Genomic DNA, 19,896 nt, shown 5'->3' with positions numbered 1-19,896 from the left:
AAAAAAAAAAAATTAAAAACTAATGTAATTTAATTAGATTTTAAAAGTTGAACTTATGTATATGAATGTGTAAGATTTTATATAATATTTTTTTTTCTTTTTTAAATTTAGACCAAATCATTTAAAGAAAATATATAACGATTAATATTTAAACTTAAAAAATTTGTTTTTATAAAACTGAAACACTTTATATGTATTGATTTTAGTTTATTTTCCTATTTTTCATTGTAATTAAAGAACCAAGATATTTTTATTAAATCGAATTCTAAATATAATTTAGTGTAGCGAAGGACTTCAAACTTCTTGAGGAAGAATTTAATGGACTTGAAAATTATTTCATCTACAGCAAATTTTACTATGCCGTAAGTTTGTATGATTTATACCATTTAAAATAAATTTATGTAGTTGAATAAATATTAAAATATATTGATTATTATGTACATATTGTGAAAATATGTTAAAATTCACTATTAAAAATAAAATTCGTTAAAAAAACGTTTAAGAACTCATAAAATTTGTTTTATTTTTATTATAACTTCAAAAAGCAATTAAATAGAAAATCAAAATTAAAAATCTATAAATCCTTATGATTACTTTAACTACTATCGTTTTAATTAATCTTGTTGATGGTAAAACTTTGTATTTATTTTTATAAATTTTTAATTAAAATTTTGTTTTGAAATATTCAAAAAGGAAAAATTAACAATAATAAATGCCGTAATTAATATAAACTTTTTCTTTTTAATTACAGATACAATATTATTATTGAAACTAATTCAAAAAAATATAAATATATTTATTATAAGAAAATGAGATGTTATTAATAATTTATGTTAATATTTTATTATTATTAACATAAATACTAAAAAAAAGTAATATTAAAAATTTCTATTATTATATATATAATATATGTATTTAAATAGAGGAAAAAAGAAATTGAATATTATATTTAAAGTCCAAGATTTTGAAGTAATATAAATGTTTTATTTTTGTTTAGTAATCACTAAGATACAATTTATTATAGATTATACAAAAATTTGCTTGCTTATGTGAATTGAAACAAATCGTTTTTAATTTACTTCCTTTTCTACACATATTTATTTTACAATTAATTATTTTAAATAATCAGATTTTAACAAAGAAATTTTGACGATAATTTAGAAACAAAAATAAAATTATAAAATATAAAACTAAACAAACATACATATAAAGTGTACATATTTATATTTAATTCCTAAACAACCAATTTAATGTAGTTATAACTAAAAAAAAAACTTTGAAGGTGTGATTATGCCTTATGTAAAAAAATTCATTTGTATATATAATCTAAAAAACATTTTATTAAAATTTGTTTTTTTTTTGTTAATAAACAAATCAGTTTTAAATTGAAAAAAAAATTAATTTATTACTATGCATATATCTATTTCATCAATTAAATTTTTCAGTAGTTATATTCTTTTTCGAAATATTTTTTAACAATAAATTTGTCATAACGTTTTTGTATAAACGTTTTATTAAAATATGTCCAATAACGGTTTTTCAATAATCTTGTGCTGGCCAACTTATCATTTAAATGAATGAACCGAGTCCTTTCTATAATAAAGTTTTCACTAAAGTCTACAATTTTGACATGAATTTTTGGTACATTGATAAAAATAAGGAAATTTCAATGATTCAATAAAGTTTACATATAATTATTACAGTTTCTAATACCTTCCACTTATATGAAAAGTTGCTAATTATTCAACAATATAAAACAATTTTGAAAAGTAATAAAACTAAAAAATGATAAAATTAATCAAACTAAACTAATGAACCAAAAATATTAATAATTTGAAAAGCGTGTGTTTATTATATAAAATAATTTAATATATAAAATTATTTTATATATTATATTCTATATATAAAATAATTTAGATTTAATTAAAAAATTAATAGAATTAAAATAATATAAAGTTGTACAAGAAAGTTATTCTTTTAAATAAAAAATAAATACGTCTCCGATATACGAGATTTAATATAAAGTATTTAGAAATTCTTTACTCTTAATGTACCATTAAGAAATATTTATTCATTTCAATAACAAATTATTATAACAAATTCTTTGAAGATGTCAATTCCAATTTGCAGTTGTTAATTTTGATTTGAATAAATATTTGAAAGAACTCATATTTTAACTTAGTTTATACTTCATTTTTATGGTGGCAAAATTTTAAAAAAGCTTATAGAAATTATTGATTTTACTATTTCAAAAATATTTATGCAATAGAAAAAAAAAATAATTAAAAACCTTGATTATATACCTTGATTATATCGTTATTAAAGAAAAAATATTTGTGTAAATTAAACACATTTGTGTTTATTTATTATTAGGCGTTTTTTAACAATAAAAGAAATTCCTTTTTAAAAAAACAAAGAAAAATTAATCCTACTTGTTTTTAACTAAAAATTATAAAAATTTGAATTTTATTACCTACAAATATATATTTTTTCTTTTTGAATAAAAATAAAAAATTTTAGCTTAATAAAATTATATTTTTGCGTTTCTTTTCTTTTTTTTTTTTTAATAATTAACATAATATTTAATAAAATGCTGTTATAAAAGCGCAAATATGAAAGAAAAAAAAAATATTTTATTTACAAAAAAATTCACGACCATAGTTTATTTTGAACCTTTCCAAATATTGTTCTCACCATCACTTTTACTTATTGTAAATTGTTGATTTAACAGTATAATTGATAAAACTTTACTAATATTACATGATTATCTGCTAAGTAGGTTTTATAAGATTTTGAGTTAAGTTCAACTATATCTATGATACGTTTCATAATTTATATATATATATGTATATATACACACACATATATATATATATATATATATATATATATATATATTTTCAAGCATATGAATTAATTTGAGTTAAAAAGATTTTTCTTAAAATTCAAAAAATTACTTTATTTATTAAATTTTAAAAAAATTATCGGTTAAAAATAAAAATGAAAGTGAGACTATAATGAAATTTGGAAAGGTCTGTATAATATATAATAATTAATTTTTGTTTTACTATATATTTAATATATAATATAATTAAATTTTTGTAGTGTTGAAGTTTTAATACTTGCAATTTTTGATATATGCAAGTTTATATAAAAAAATTTCTCATTTTTTTTTTTTTTTTTTAATATTTTTTGTTGACAAATAAAAATTTTCTTTTAAACTTTCTTAAATGTTAGTATCAACTTCAGAGCAATAATTTTACAAATATTTTGAGTTTTCGGTTTATTTAATTATTCTTAATATGTGTTCAATATATGAATTTTGCATTATTATAGAAATATTATGAATAAGATATTGTGAATAAATATTTATTCATTTTATTTCAAGAAATTATTTTTCTAATTATTTCCTTTTTTTGTGTGTATTTTGTATAGTTACTTTAATTTTTCCATTTTTATTATAAGATTATTTTTTTAATTCAATTCAATTTTAATTGGCTTTACACATTTTATTCTTTATTTTGAATAAATTTTATATTAATGTACATTTACGTTTCGGTTTTGCTTGTAAAACAGGACATAGTACCGATCTGATAGCTTCGTCAAAAACTGTTTTCAGACCCTTTTGTGTTAAAGCTGAACATTCCAAATATTTTACGGCACCAATTTCTTTCGCCATAGCCAAACCCTGTGGATATGTTATTGGTGCTAATTTTTTATCACGCAATTTTTCTATAGTATTTTTATCGTCTCTTAAATCCAATTTAGTACCAACCAATATAATTGGTGTACTAGGACAATGATGGCGTACTTCAGGATACCATTTTGCTCTAACATTTTCAAATGATGCAGGATTTACCAATGAAAAGCAAATTAAAAATACATCAGTTTGAGGATATGATAATGGTCTTAAACGATCGTAATCCTCTTGACCAGCTGTATCCCATAAACCTAAATTAATAGGTTTTGCATCAACCATAACATTTGCTGAATAATTATCGAACACAGTTGGTATATATTCACCAGGAAAAGCATTTGTAGTATAGCTTATTAGTAGGCATGTTTTACCGACAGCACCATCACCAACTACAACACATTTAATGGCTTGCATTGTTTCTTTATTTTTGTGTTTTTTTTTTAATTTTATTTAGTAACAATTAAGTTTTAACTTTATTTGTCTTATTTTAAATACAAAAAACTGTAATTTTTATATAATTGATTTGAATATGTATCAATAATTGATGACAATGTGCGCCTTGAATATTTAAAAAAGTTCCAACCTAAAACGAGAAATAAAAGATAATTTGCATCAATAAATGTCTTAAATTAATTGTTAAAAGTATTACACATATAAAATGTAAGTCTAGCTTCGAAATATTTTATAATTAAAAATAAATTGTTGTTTAAACAGTGGAAATTGGAAAATATACTTTTGTATGTTCTAAATGTGTAAATAAATACATATATATTATCCAAAGATAATACATATAAAGAGAATTGCAGGTGGCTTACGATTTATTCAGAAAAAATGCTTTTGGGTAAGAAAAAAAAAACAAATTACGGATTGTACCAAATTTAAGGTAAGAAATGTAATTTTAAAAAAATATCAAAATTTAAAGTCCAGTTTCTCTAAAATACTGTTAAATAAATTTTAAATATATAACGGTAAATATTATCGACAATGAAAAAATGAATGAAAGACGAAATAATTGCTCAAAGTTTGGACTTTAACCTAAGAAATTTTGGCATTTAACCTACCTAGTCAGTTAGCATTGGCTGAAATATTTTCATTTTTCGTATTAACACTGTTATACGATCTCATTACAATCGCACACAGTAAGCAAAACTTTAATAAGTCTTATGTAGGTATGCCTGCGATGAAGTTCAATCTCATCTCATTATTTATTTCCTCAATATACAAAAAAAAGAAGTCAAGTATACTTTAGTAAAACAATACGTACTAAATGAACAACGAGCTTAAATTTTTTTTTGTTTTCTGCTTCACTTTCTTAAAATTTTTACAATTCGTTGAATCATGAGCTGTCTATTTCTATTAAAATGACATAAAACAACCAAAAACTCCAAAATAAAAAATAAAATAAAAAATTTAAAGTCGAAATTCAGGTTGAAAAAAGATCAAATAAGTACGTGTTCAGCAAGTAAAAGAAAAATCGACAGAACGATTTGAAAAGTGCAAAGTGGCTCTAATTTGGAATGCACTAGTCAAAGTGGCAACACTAACGCTGAACATTATGCTTCTGTAACTAATTATTTATTTATGTACATGTTTTGCTACATATTATTTGCAAATAAATTCAATATAAATAGAAGTCAAAGATTTCTACCTTATGTTATGGGTACCCATATGCCTTATATTATTAGGTAGATGGTTTATATATGCGTGGTCATGTACAAAATTTAATAATTATTTATATGTTTGCGTGAATGTACTTCTTTTTTCACGTATAATGTATATCTTTTATACTGTATAAAAAATTTGTGGTTAAGAAGTATGCTTGCAAAGCAAAGTGCGAAAGAGTTGATAAATATGTTAAGCTAGGCAGTTGGTATTTTTACCGGTTTACTTCGTTTTATATAAGGTATCACTGTGTGTAACTGCTACATATACAGATGTCATTTTTGTCATTTTGTGAAAAAGAAATACATATAAGGAAGAAATATAAGAAACATTGGCTTTTTAATAATTCTACGCGAATTTTAACGAAAGTTTTTATACAGGTATGTATGTAGTAATCCTATTTCAGATCCGACTTAAATTTGGTTTGTCGTATTTCCACTGAACTGAAAACATATTTTAAAATTTGGCGAGCAGATTGTACAAATAGTATACACTTATACATAAGATATTTTTATGTGTGCATATATACCTGGAAAAGATCTTTAAAATTTTTCTGAAATATGTATGTACATATGTATACATATGTACATAACTCTCTTAATTAATTTCATGAAGTGCTAAATGTCTAACTCAAAGGCACCCAAATCTTTGTTTTTTATTTTAAATCATTCTTAATTTTCCCGTAACTGCGTATCATTGAAAAATAACAAGTAACACTTTGTACGTGAACGACCTTGTGAAGTACAAAATTACAGATGATTACACAAATCCATTCTAGAAATATTTATTGGTAGTTCTAAAACATGTTAAAAGAAAATAAAAGTTGACAACTTGTCAAAAGATATAAAAATATATGCCTGAGTAAATATGTATATATTTAATTCATGCTCTATGGTTCCTTTAGACAAGTATACATATTACATTAGCATAGAAATAAATTTTGGATGCTAAACAAATTTGCATTGTTACGTTGCTACCCTTTATACAATGTTGTTATAATGTGCAGCGCAAAAGTTAATTTGTATACAAAAACGATCTGACTTATTATATAACTTATTATTTTTTTCATTACAGCTAGATTAAAGATTAATTTAATTTGATTTTCGCAATAGGGAAGTTAAGGAAAAATTTTTCCAGGAAAATAACAAATTAACACCAAAACAAAAAAAATTGCTTTGTGAAGCATCCAACTATAACAGGGTATCAAAAATAAAACTTAACCTCACTATACATTAATAATTTTAATTTCATGTTCATATACAAACATGCATAAGTACCAATTACTGAATACCTAATTTTAGCAATAAAATTTAACGAAAAACGAAGGCGCAAAATATAGTAGTGTTTGTGAACACCACACACTCAAAAACTATTAGGTGATGTATGCATGTGTGAAAACTTTTTCAAAACTACAACGCTACAACAAAAATATATGTATTTTGCATATTCCCAATTCAAAAAAAGAATGGAAAGTTCAAAGCAATAATAAAGAATACAGTGTGTTAAAAAATTATAGTTGATAAATAATTGAAAACGGTGCCTGTGATAAATAATAAAATTATGGAATTTTAGTGAATTTTCATAATAGCCTGATTCTTACGTTAAGAAATTTTGGAAAAAATTGCTTCCTACTTTTCCGATAAATTTAAATATAAAAAGTTTTATATTCATCTTCAACAAAACCGAATTGGAGTCGCTTTATAAACAACATTTTTTTTATTGTTATGTCACTAGAGTTAGACATGTATGTAATTTTTTTCAAGAATAATTTTTTTTAATTTTTAAGTAAAAATTAAAAAAAGGAGCAAATTGGCAAAAGTTTATCATCTTAAAACAAAATTACTCTATAATACTCGGTTAGTGATACAAAATGAGGTCCTCAGGATCTGATGATGAAGTCGACTTTCTATTTCCATGAATATTCAACGAATGGTTAATTAATTTAAGCAGATTGTAGTTTATTTTCAATGGTTTTTATATTTGAATTATTCAACAATTTTTCCAAAAAAAAATAAATGCAACAAATTCTTACTCTCAAAAAATATTAAGATTTGGATTGCAAGAATAATTTTTTAGCTACTCTGCACTCTGTTAACATCATCTAATAGACATTGTATATTTGTACATTCAAAATAAAATAGTGTATGTATGTATCTTGTTTTTGTGTTGCTTTATAATTTAATTTAAAGGATACGTCAAACCTTCAAGAAAAAAAAACCGATGTGAACCAAAAAAAAAATCTATTTTTATATTGCGTTTGAAAATTTTGTTAGTGTACTTATTGAAAATAAATAATGGCTTTAATTTTACGGCGGAACACATAACCTCAAAAATTTTTTAATACAATGCTCGTTCACCAGCTACACTACAGCGACAAAAAATTATACATACAAAAAATCTAAACGTTAAATTGTGTTTGTAGCATTTTTAGTATGGTTATTCGTGCACACATCCACAATTTTTAGATGTGTGTAATTTTTTCTTTGATGTTTGTGTTTGTCGCGTTAACATCGTTTTCATTTCTGTGAATTTTCGGCATTGTTAAAATCAAGTTTCTTTTCAGTATAAATTTTGCATTTTTTGAGTTTAGAAGTTGAAAAATAGGTAAAAAGTTTGTTTAGGAAATTATCTTAATAAAACTGAATTATATTTTACAAAAAACAAAATGTCGAAGCGTATGTCTCGCTATCCGAGCGATAGAAAAGTATATGTCGGAGACCTCGGAAATAATGCTAGGAAAAATGAGTTGGAATACGCATTTAGCGCTTATGGCACACTACGAAGTGTTTGGATAGCTCGAAATCCACCTGGTTTTGCTTTTGTTGAATTTGAAGATGCAAGAGATGCCGCAGATTCTGTACGGGGGTTAGATGGACGAAATATTTGTGGGCGAAGGGTTCGAGTTGAACTATCTACGGGAAAATTGGCTGGCTCAGGTCGTGATAGACGTGGTTCAGGACGGAGTCGTCCATTTAATCCAGATGATAAATGTTATGAATGTGGTGGACGCGGTCATTACGCAAGAGACTGCAGACGCCGAAGACCATCGAGTCGTCGTAGAAGTCGGAGCCGTAGTCGCTCACGTTCATATTCTAGAGATCGTCGTACTAGATCACGTACTGGCTCTAGATCAGATAGATCAAAAAGCCGGTCGCGTTCTCGTTCACGCTCAAAAAGTTCACGTAATGATTCCAGAATGAAAAGTTCAAACCGCAGTAATGAACGCCGTTCATCTCGTGAAAATGCTAATGGTAATGGTGAAGTTCACCAACATAGTGGTGACGAATCTCCACATGGAGGAGGTGGTGGTGTAAGAAGCGGACGAAGTGACCGCGATAGAAGCAGCAGCAAACGTCGTTATAACTCGTCTCGATCTAAATCGAGAAGTAGAAGAAGCCGAAGTAATTCGAGGAATCGTAACTCTAGATCAAGGTCTAGAACTGGACGCAATACAGATTAAGGAAAAAATGTTGCGAAAAAAATGAAGGACGTCAAAGAAAAAAATTAAATACTGCGAGTAATTCGCAAATGAAAGAAAAATTTCAATTTCAAATATCGTCTTAATTTTTAACAAATGACGACAAGAAAATTCATAAAGAAAACATCAAATTTATTCAATTATAATAATCATTCACAAATTCAAAATGGTATCTAAACTTCTATATAAGTGAAAAATAAGTATGAAATCAATATTTAAAAGTTAATGAAAAAAAATTCTGAAAATAAAGTTTTGTGAAAATTATCTTAATCAATATTAATTTCATCAAATCAATTTTTAATTATTTGTATTTTATATTTCATTGTAGAATTAGAAAAAGCATAAAAAAATATTTTGTTCATCGGTTTTTATTTTCTGTTTGTGCCAGCCATCTTTAGATATATTTTATATCTACTCTACAATTCATTTCTAAATTGTGTGCACATATAACCACGTATGTATATTATACTCAATAATTGAATTCGTGTACCATTATTCATGTAAAGAGCACAATTGGATGGCATATTGATTTTTTTATGTACAAACACCTAAAAAGGATAAAAATTCTACACAAAAAATAATTGAAAAAAAAAAATTCTGTTTTTTGTTTCAAAGAAAACTTAGTTATAGTCGCGTATATCAAAAAATTTCTATACATATTTTTAATTTAAATTGCTTTATCAAAATAAATAAATTTATGACTCAACAACAATAAGATAGTTGATAAATTCGGAATGTTGCCTGTTTATACTAATATAAAAAATACCGAAATTTATGAAAAAAAAAAATACTAATTTTAAATTATATGATTAGTAGAGCTAGTTATGAATTAAAATTACAATCGCGTTTTAAAATGTTGTAACTTTGTTACGATAATTTAGAAATTAATAATTAGTAAATTTGTATACATTAAAATTAACAAATCTAGCTCATTCTCATTCAAGTATATTTTTAAATTCTTTACAACTGGCAACTAATTTTTTTTTATTTTTATTTTATTTCAGTTGTTTATCGAACATTTAAGAATCAAAACATGATCAACATCGAATTTAGATTTAATGTATAAAAATATCAGTATTAGATCAAGGGTTCTTCATCTGAACAAAAGTTTTCATCTGAACGAATATTCATCTGAATAATTATAAAATTGAATCAGAAATCCAGTAAAATACCAGGTTTTCATCTGATCCAATATCAAGCTTATAAACCGTTTTCATCTGATCTAAAATCATGTTTATATGTTGCTTTCATCTGATCCAAAAAAAAACTAAATACTGTGTTCAATAGTTTACATCTGGTCCAAAAACCGAATCAGTTATTCACATCTAGAGTTCAGAGAATAATCAATTTTACGTAGTTCTCATCTGATCCAATATAACAAGAATTCAAAAGTAAAAAAGTATCACGTTCAGTTCATCTTCATCTAAGTTGAGTTATTTAAAATATCAAAGCAAATCATCGTAGTAAGCAACTGATATCTGCTGGTAATTGTGAATGCCTACATGTTTTCTACTTCAGCACCGAAAGCCATACTCATTTGTGTAATACATATTTTGAACATCATTGTTCGAGATACAACAGTGTGAATACTAAGTTGAGATTATGTGTCTTAACGACATAACGATATTGTAGAAAATAGCAAATGCTAACAATGAATAATGACGGAATATTTGATCTTTGGGAAGGGCTTTTTATAAAAAAATTTCTAATTTTAGATTTCACGAGGTGCCCGTAGTGTGATAGTAAAAAATTATTTTGAAATTTTAATCAATTTTACTTCCTAAAACATTCTGGAAAAAGCTTTGTAAATTTGTTTTCTAAATTAATTCTAATTTGAATATGCTTACATTTAAAAAAGAAATTGTATTGAAGGGGATAGAATTTTGTAAGTTTTCTTTTATTCACTTCTTTTAAGTCAATTTCACTAAATAGAGTATGTACATATGTGTGCATGCATACTAACTAATCCTAAGTAACATTTGATAATCAATTATTTTATATTACCAAAAATGTAGAAAAGAGTATAATATGGCACCTTTCTCTCGAGAATTATTTTAAAAAAAATATAAGATCTCAAATATGCTCTTAAACAGCGGGTTTAAGTTTGGAGGGATAAAAAAAAATTTTTAAATATTTTGCATGTTTTTTTTTGTTTTTAGCTAGATTGGTGTGTCAACAGTACTGACTCAGTATCCTAACAGGAATTAAATAATTATTGTATGGATTTATCACATAAAAATAGATCATCTTGGCAGATACTATGTAAGTAAATTAATTTAAAAATGATTTGTAAGCTTTACTTTTGGAATTAAATATGAAAAATTTTTGAAATAAATAAAAATCATTTTTAATAATTATATGGAAGAGGAAATTAATGAAACGATGACACGTATGTAATGATAAATTACTTAACAATTTCGGAAGAGAATAAGAATATACATTAACTTGATTCGAAAAGAATTAGAGAAACGAATTAAATTAAATACAGTGCAGTACATCAAAAATACAGCAAATTTAAATTAAGGTGAAATATACATCATTACTCCTCAACCCTCATACAAATTAATTTTTCACTTATTTTTGAAAAAAGAAAAATGTTTAACTGAACCTACGTAAAGAAAAAATCGGTAAAAGGCGTTACTTTTATTTTGACAATAACTACCTGTACACATATTTTGATAAAAAATTACCTAAAATTCGGTTACCCTACTCACTACTTAGTACTTTAAAACTTTACTCTACTCACTACTTAGTATACGTTTATCGAACAAGAGTTTTGAAATTTAAATATAAATACTTTAATTAATAATGCAGACCAGTAGAACTAAGCAAAAAAAAACTATTTTGAATTGAAAAAGCGAATTTTAGCTTTAATATGTAGCTTGGACGTTTTCGTTTATTTAGTTCTAAAAAATAAAGTTCTAGCTTGTACTCGTAGTATGTTCGAAGATTCACGCTACATACACTGAAAATATAGATCGTTCGGAAATTACTGGCTGCAATAATGTGCATTCGGAAATTCAATCTGTATTAAAGAAATGTTAGAAATGTAGCGCAGACCTGTAGTTTTAATTTTCTTGCTGCCTCACGAAATTTCAAAAAAAAATTTAAATTTCAAAATGGCAGATTCAGATATTCAAGGGTTATTAAAGTAAGTTTTATTTAAGTCTTCATATTTTGTTAAAATTGCGTTATGCAATGAATTGGAAGGCGAAAAATTGTGGATACAATTTCATAAACAATGTCATTTCTGTTATTTTCAAACGATTGATTATTTAGAAGTTTCAGAATCTTAGAAAGAAACAGAAAAAACTTAGCTAAAGTTTTTGCATACTGTTTAACGCTGCAACTTAGATATTTTAATTCTAATGTATAACTTTCAGCGCAGCGTACATAAACGAAAACTCTGGAAAGGTACCTACATATATGTACATATTTAATGATAAAGCTTCTACACAACTTGAAATACGAGATTATAAACGTTGAGAGATTAGTTTAAAATCTAAATTGAAAGATTCTTTAAGTCAAAAGAATTCTTAAGTAGGTATGTATGTAACAATTCATATGTATAAGCGAAATTTGTTTTTGCTTTTTGACTGCGTAGGAGCATGAAAAAACTTCTAAATTAATAACAAATTCACTTGCGTATATACATAACTATGTATGCAAATTTTTTGTTAAATTATTTTTTTTCTACAAAACCAAGTTATTTATGACGTCATTATCTTTACGACATTTTGTAAAGTTAATTTGATAATAATTACAATTAGAAATAAATTATTTATCTGTTTTGGTAGGTTTTTAACGATTATCATTCAATGGCTACATATATACTTATTAAAAATTCTAAAATTATTTACAAAATGTAAACGTAAATAGGCAGATAATAACAACTCTAATTAATTTAATTTTTAATATACAGGCATACATATGCATACTGCATATATAAGTGCTAATTTCCCATGCATGTACATACATACATAATATAATCATATAAAAAAGTAGAAATATCAAACAAAAAACAGTGAAGCCGCTACACGCCCTATAAAAAGAGAAACAAAAACAGTTCGAGTAAGGATAAAAAGCCCCCTAAAGAGAATTTTTAAAAATATTCGTTAGAATACGTCAGTATTTCTGTTTTAGTTCATAACTTGTTGATTGGTATTTTATCTTTACGATAGCAAACATAAAAAATTCAGATTTGCTTATATGAGATGCGTATTTTTTTTCTAAGTGGATGAATATTAAATTGACAATTGAATAATTGATTTCAATTTAATAAACCTGCCCCTTTCAACCCGTCTTTCATCTAAACAATAAAAATGATTGCATGAGTAATAATGACGGATACAAATAATTTATTATTGCATTCGTATTTTTGCTATTCTTTTTTTTTACAAAGAGATGGATGGATGTTTAAAAAATACACTTGCTTTTTTTCCTGCGTTAGTAATTATGTACAGGTAGGTTAGTCGGTAGGTACTTATACCTAAATATGCATTTTTTTAGGGCTTTAAGACGCAAATCATTAAAATTATTTATTTATAAAGAATTAAATCTTTTTGAATAGTATTTATTTTTAATCCACTTTTCTATCATTTACATTTATAAGCCATAACGTTGAAGTTTATAAAAATTCGATGACCATTTATAGAAAATTAGTGTCTAGTAAACATTAACCTTGAGAATTTTAATTATTTTGAACATATAGGGTATTGGTAAACTTAATTATTTATAGATTAATATATGTATACATTTATATAGATATGTAAGTTTTAATAAGAGATAAGATAACTTTTAATTAATATGAAACTAAAATTTAGGAGTGTGGTTATATATATAAGAATTTTTCATTTAAAAAGTAAGATATGTAAGTCAAGTATACATTTGACGCCCTCAACACTCATTTATTCACTGATAAACATTTTCTTTCTAATATATTTCATGCCCAAATTTTATTGTTTTAGTATTTTTATTTGTTTTTTAATTTTTTTCAATTAAATATATTCACAATTTATTACTTACTCTTAACGATATATAATAATAATTATTCACTATTCACTTTTAATGAAAAAAAAATCTCATTGAAACGAAATAGCTGATGATTTTACTATATAACTATACTGTAGTGTTCAGAAAGTTGGTTAGATTATTGCCAAACTACAGCACAGTAAGTGAAATTAGTTTATTATAAAATATAAAATTTCAAACCAACTAACGTAAAAAATTATTAATTAATTATTTTTTTTTATCAAAAGTTTATTAATTAAAATTATTTTAAAAATTATTTTTTTTACTTCGAAACCACTGTGTAACTTTTAATCTTTGTAAAAATATTCTATGGCAACGCTGGCCTATTGTCGTCTGTCTTTCTATTTTTTGATGAAAATTTGTAAGAAAGAAAGAGATCGTGGATATTTTGTCGAATTTTTACTTATATTTTGCTGTCATACTTTCGATTCTCTAAATTTAATATTGTTTTTTAAAGCAAAAATATAAATCGACAAAAATGGTATGGCGTGCGTTCAGTTCAGAAAATATGTATGTGAAGCAAATTAAATTGCTTTAATCCATTGATCATAATACATATATATAATTAAAATGCTTTAATCGTTTTAGCAATTGACGATATTTACTTTAACGCGATTAACTGAAGGTTTCTTTTCTAACATTAGTCTATAACATAACATTTACGTGACCGTGAGGCAATATACAAACAGGTATAGGAATGAATATACATACATACGTTATTCACATAAATAAAAGATGATGATATTATTTCAAGTCCTTCAGAGAATTTTTGCAGGAATAATAATTCAAGTGATGAAAAGAGTTTAAGTGCTTTTTTACACTGAATACATCAATTTATTTTTATAGTTTTGAATGACTTTTAAATCATTTGCAAAATTACTAATTTCAAATTATGAAAATTACTGTTTCTAAGAATTGATACATAGAAAAGTCGTTTAAATACAACTAGGTCATTTTGTGTGTGGTGACTTGTAAATTTAGTTTTAGTTATTTATGTGTTACATTTATATTCATTTCTTCAATTGACATTTTCATTGATCAATTAAGGAAAATTTTAAAAGATCAAATAATCACGTCCGACCTGAAAGGTTAACTAAGCAAAATATGATTTTGTTAATTAATCAGTAATGTAGTTTTGCAAAAACAGAACGAAAAAATGAAAAAAACGGTATACACTTGTTGTTGTAAAAGTATGATTGAACTATAAATATTAAAAATGATTTATTTCTTATAACGCATCATCTTTGGAAAAAAGTATTTATTTTAATACATAAAACCAATTTTTTGACAATCTATACCGCGTCCATTGCAGTTTTCTTACTGTGACACATAACTTGTGGTGCCGATTTAAAAGTAAAGATGATGTTTGCCTTTATGGAAAAGTAAATGTGAAAACCTAAATCTTAAATATCGATACTCGTAAATTTTTTCATCTGGTTGTGAGAGCAGAACATATCAATTTGACAGTAAAACATCAACTTTTGTTTACAAAAAAATGTCTATTTTAGGAATAAATAAGTTTTAAAAATAGATTTTCATCCAAATAATAATAACATTAAATTCTTCGAAATCGTGTAAAATATCGAAAATTCTCGCATATTTTTTGACAATATAAAAGGAAAGCACATTGATTTGAGAGGCACACATAAGAGGTTACTTCATTAAAAAAAAAATTACTAAAAAAATTAAAAAAAAATGGGCAATATCGATGCAGAAAATATGATGGAAGAAGCAACTAAGTTTAAAGAAAAAGGCAACGAAGCTTTTAAAAATGAAAAATGGGACGAATCAATTGAAATGTACAGTAAAGCTATAAAATTGAGGTCATCCATGAAAGATAAGGATTTGGCTATATATTATAAGAATAGAGCAGCCGCCCATTTAAAGAAGAACAATTATGAGGCAGCTTTAACTGATTGTACGAACTCATTGGAAATCACTCCAAATGATCCTAAAGCGCTGTTTAGGCGGTCTCAAGCATATGAAAGTCTACAAAAATACGAAGAGGCATATAAAGATGCTGTAGATTTATGGAAAGCGGATCCAAATAACAAATCCGTTCAACCAATGTTAAAAAAACTTCACGCTATAGTACAAGATCGTGCAACAGAAAATGCAAAAACGTCAACAAAAGTTAAGAAAATGTGTGAAATTGCATTTGATTTAAATTCACCAGTCGATAAACGTAAAAGTGCTATGAATAATATTTTAGTTTTGGCTCGTGAACCAGTCGGTGCCGAATGTTTAGAAAAGGAAGGGATTGTTCCTAAAATAGCTGCTTTGACAAAAACTGAGAAGTGTGAAGAAATTTACTTGAACGCCATAAGAACAATTAGTGAGATTTGTAACAAAAATATACCTCGTACAAAAGTGGTTATTGGAAGTCTCGGTATACCTTGGTTTCTCCAAGTTTTGAACAGTAAAAATGCTGATCGCATAAGTGCTGCACAATTTTGTTTACAAACAATATTAAACACATTTTCTGGAATGGATCATAAGGTAGAAAGTAAACCAAATAAAGAAATGTGCCAAAAATATTTTAAAGAAATAGATACAATCCTAACGTGTTTGGTTTATTCTATTACGGATCGTTTAATATCCGGAATGTCTAGAGATGCTATTATGGAACTTTTATCTAGAAACGTCCAATATAGTGCATTGAATTGGGGTGAGCGTTTAGTTGAAATACGTGGTTTGTACAGATTAATGGAAGTTTGTTCAGAGTTGGAAGAATATAAATATGAAAGTGCAATGGACATTACGGAGAATTCAAGATCAGTCGCTTCAGTTTGTTTAGCTAAAATATATGAATGTATGTATTATGATGAATTGAGAGCAAAATTTACGGAACAGATAGAGGAATATGTAAAGGAAAAATTATTGGAACCAGATTTCGAGTCAAAAGTGCGCGTAACGGTTGCTATTACATCTTTATTAAATGGTCCTCTGGATGTTGGTAATAGCATTATGGCAAGAGATGGTAAATAAAATAATTAATTGAGATATTATCTTTACTTTGCATTCACGTAAAATTCATACAATTGTTTTAGGTGTATTGCAAATGATTTTGGCAATGGCATCAGATGATGATGCTTTGCAACAAAAGGTAGCCTGTGAATGTATTGTTGCTGCGACCTCCAAGAAAGATAAAGCCCAAACAATGATGCATATGGCTGTAGATATTTTAAAAAAATTATACAATTCGAAAAATGAAGCTATTAGGGTACGAGCACTTGTTGGTTTATGTAAACTAGGAAGTTATGGTGGTACAGATGCTTCGATAAGGCCCTTTGCCGACGGGTCCACAAAAAAAATGGCAGAAGCGTGTAGAAGATTTTTAATCAAACCTGGAAAGGATAAAGACATTAGAAAATGGGCTGCAGATGGGTTAGCATATTTAACATTGGATGCAGAAGTTAAGGAAAAATTATGTGAAGATATACCAGCTATTAGAGCATTGATTGAATTGGCAAGAAATGGTGGAGAATCCATTTTGTATGGTGTTGTAACGTGCTTCGTAAACTTGTGTAATGCTTATGAAAAACAAGAACTGATGCCTGAAATGATTGAACTGGCTAAATTTGCTAAGCATCATATTCCAGAGGAGCATGAATTAGATGACATGGACTTTGTTAACAAACGAATTGATGTTCTTTGTAACAATGGAATTACATCAGCTTTAGTTAATTTATCAAAAACTGATAGTAAAAATTCAAAAGAATTGATAGCCAGAGTTTTTAATGCAATATGTAGCATGCAAGAATTGCGTGGGAAAGTTGTTCAAGATGGGGGAGCTAAGGCTTTACTTCCTATGTCATTAGATGGTACTGAAAAAGGAAAAAGGCATGCATCACAAGCTTTAGCTCGAATTGGAATAACTATAAATCCAGAGGTAGCGTTTCCTGGTCAAAGGAGTCTGGAGGTTATAAGACCTCTCCTTAATTTATTGCATCCTGATTGCACTGCGTTGGAAAATTTTGAAGCATTAATGGCATTATGTAATTTAGCCCAAATGGGTGAATCGGTTCGTAAACGAATATTGACAGAGCAAGGCTTATCTAAAATTGAAGCATATTTAATGGAAGACCACGAGTTTTTGATACGTGCATCTGTGCAGTGCATTTGTAATTTATGTATGTCTGAAGAAGTTGTAAAACTACATGAAGGCGAAAATGATCGTGTTAAATTTCTAGCATTATTATGTGAAAGTGAAGATGAAGAAACAGCCAAAGCCGCTTCAGGAGCTTTAGCAATGTTAACTTCAGAAAGTGTAATTTGTTGCAAAAAAATATTCGATACAGTAAGATGGTTAGATGTTTTGCATACACTAATTGCAAATCCAAGTCCTGATGTTCAACATCGTGGTTTAGTTGTCATTTTAAATATGATAAATGCAAATGAAGAAATTGCCAGAAAGGTAATGGAAACAGACGTGTTAGAATTATTAATGGGATTATCAAAGTTGCAAGATGAAGATAGAACAAAAGCTGTTGAAATATCAATACAATGTTTAAGATCAGCAGAACGTTATAATATTATTGCCCAATCTAATGATGCGCCTATACCAGATATATTTAAGGAAGCTGAAAGACTGGCAGAATTGAACGAATTTAATGAAATGGATTAAAAAAGACTTTTTACAGTGTAAAGTGCCTTAATATAATAATGTTTTCTATATTACTGTTTTTGATCTTTATGTTAGTTTTAAAAATTTATTTTTAATAATTCAGTGAAATTGTTGATTTTGTACTTAAATTATATTAACAAAATTTTTTATTGGCACTGTTGTAAAAATATAAAAAATAAAATTATTCAGAATTTTATTATATTTGTGAAGACATGTTAAAAAAATAATCATCCTCTAATTTGTAGGTACAATTTGCAAACTTACTCTTTTGCAAAGCCTTAAATTCGAGTTCACAGACATAGATCCAGAAAACCGTAATTAAATATACAATATTAAATCTTCTGCAAAAAAACGAGTGTGCATTTTAGTACAGTTTCAATGAAAAAAAATACGCTTATTAGTTTCGTATTTACCCTTCGTCTTTTCGTCTATTTATAAGACTTAATATTTACACATGTCTTAAAGGACTAAATACTTAAATTTTATATACAAAATTGAATTTTGGGAAAATTTGCGTTCTGTAAAAGACAATGTTTACTTATTTCCATTCCCAAGGCCATCAAATTTCTGAAAATGCTATCTTTGGACAAATTGTTTATCAAAATCGCAAACGATAGTTTGAATAATTTTTTAAAAAAAACTTAAGCAATATAATTTGTGTGAAAGGTAACCTACAAGCCATTAGTTTTATAAGAGCTTATTAATTTTGTTGTAAAAACAAAAAGTGAAATAAAGTTCTGATATTTAATTGTAATATTTTATATATTGAATAATTTAAAAGGCAAACACGTTGTGAATCATCCAAAATATTCAATGATTATGGCTTAATTGATGCAGTCTATTCAAAATTAAAGTGTTTAAACAAAATTTAAATTGAAAAGTCTATTTCCGAAATATATACACATGCATAAATCTAATGGAATAATTTTGAATGAGGATATTTATTATAAATATGATTTATTGATATTATGGATATTTATTATAAATATAATTTATTATAAATATGATAATTCTAAACAAGGGTTAATAAAATTTTAACTGTCATTATCAAAATAATTATTTGCGAAACTGTTAAATTTATTTTGAAATACACGTACATAAATGTAGTTAACACTTGATAGAAACCAACATAAGTATTTTAAAATTATAAACTTTAAAAAAAAAAACCTAGTTTCTATGGAAATTTTTTAAAGATACAAGATCTTAAGATATTGGACATTCAACTTAAATTTGAAAAAAAATAAAAAACAACATATATAAATATTTAATATTAATTTAAAAGAAATTCGCATGTATTTTGCATATACTCGTATATGCATGTTTTTCAGAATCAATTTTCTTTTTTAGAATTGAAATTCTTAATATAGCAATTCGGTGTTAATTAAATAATAAATATAATTT

At 25.8% G+C, this 19,896-nt stretch overlaps 3 protein-coding genes across 4 annotated transcripts; 2 read left to right on the top strand and 1 right to left on the bottom strand.

Annotated features, from left to right (window-relative positions):
• Nucleotides 1–1,952: 1,952 nt before the first annotated feature.
• On the bottom strand, nt 1,953–14,194 carry LOC129613070 (ras-related protein Rac1). The gene is made up of 2 exons (XM_055526987.1): nt 13,863–14,194; nt 1,953–4,280 (listed from the first exon to the last, which is right to left on the bottom strand). The coding sequence occupies exon 2, from the start codon at nt 4,109–4,111 to the stop codon at nt 3,533–3,535; it is 579 nt and encodes a 192-aa protein (XP_055382962.1). The 5' UTR covers nt 4,112–4,280; nt 13,863–14,194; the 3' UTR covers nt 1,953–3,532.
• On the top strand, nt 7,889–11,166 carry LOC129613068 (serine/arginine-rich splicing factor 3). Of its 2 annotated transcripts, XR_008697290.1 has the most exons (2): nt 7,889–9,006; nt 9,842–11,166. XR_008697290.1 is itself a non-coding variant. In XM_055526986.1 (1 exon), the coding sequence occupies exon 1, from the start codon at nt 8,025–8,027 to the stop codon at nt 8,817–8,819; it is 795 nt and encodes a 264-aa protein (XP_055382961.1). In that variant the 5' UTR covers nt 7,889–8,024; the 3' UTR covers nt 8,820–9,101. The 2 variants fall into 2 exon arrangements, 1 of the variants encoding a protein (XP_055382961.1); XM_055526986.1 differs by lacking the exon at nt 9,842–11,166 and having other exon boundaries at nt 7,889–9,101.
• Nucleotides 14,195–15,327: 1,133 nt separating the features above from the next.
• LOC129612998 (protein unc-45 homolog B) lies at nt 15,328–18,721 on the top strand. The gene is made up of 2 exons (XM_055526873.1): nt 15,328–16,848; nt 16,919–18,721. The coding sequence occupies exons 1-2, from the start codon at nt 15,564–15,566 to the stop codon at nt 18,493–18,495; spliced, it is 2,862 nt and encodes a 953-aa protein (XP_055382848.1). The 5' UTR covers nt 15,328–15,563; the 3' UTR covers nt 18,496–18,721.
• The last annotated feature ends 1,175 nt before the right edge of the window (nt 18,722–19,896 follow it).

Source organism: Condylostylus longicornis, unplaced genomic scaffold (genome assembly GCF_029603195.1).
Source record: "Condylostylus longicornis isolate FDR11 unplaced genomic scaffold, ASM2960319v2 ptg000080l, whole genome shotgun sequence".
NCBI lineage: Eukaryota > Metazoa > Arthropoda > Insecta > Diptera > Dolichopodidae > Condylostylus > Condylostylus longicornis.
Note: the sequence above shows the minus strand (reverse complement) of the source record. Positions and strands in the feature narration are given on the sequence as shown.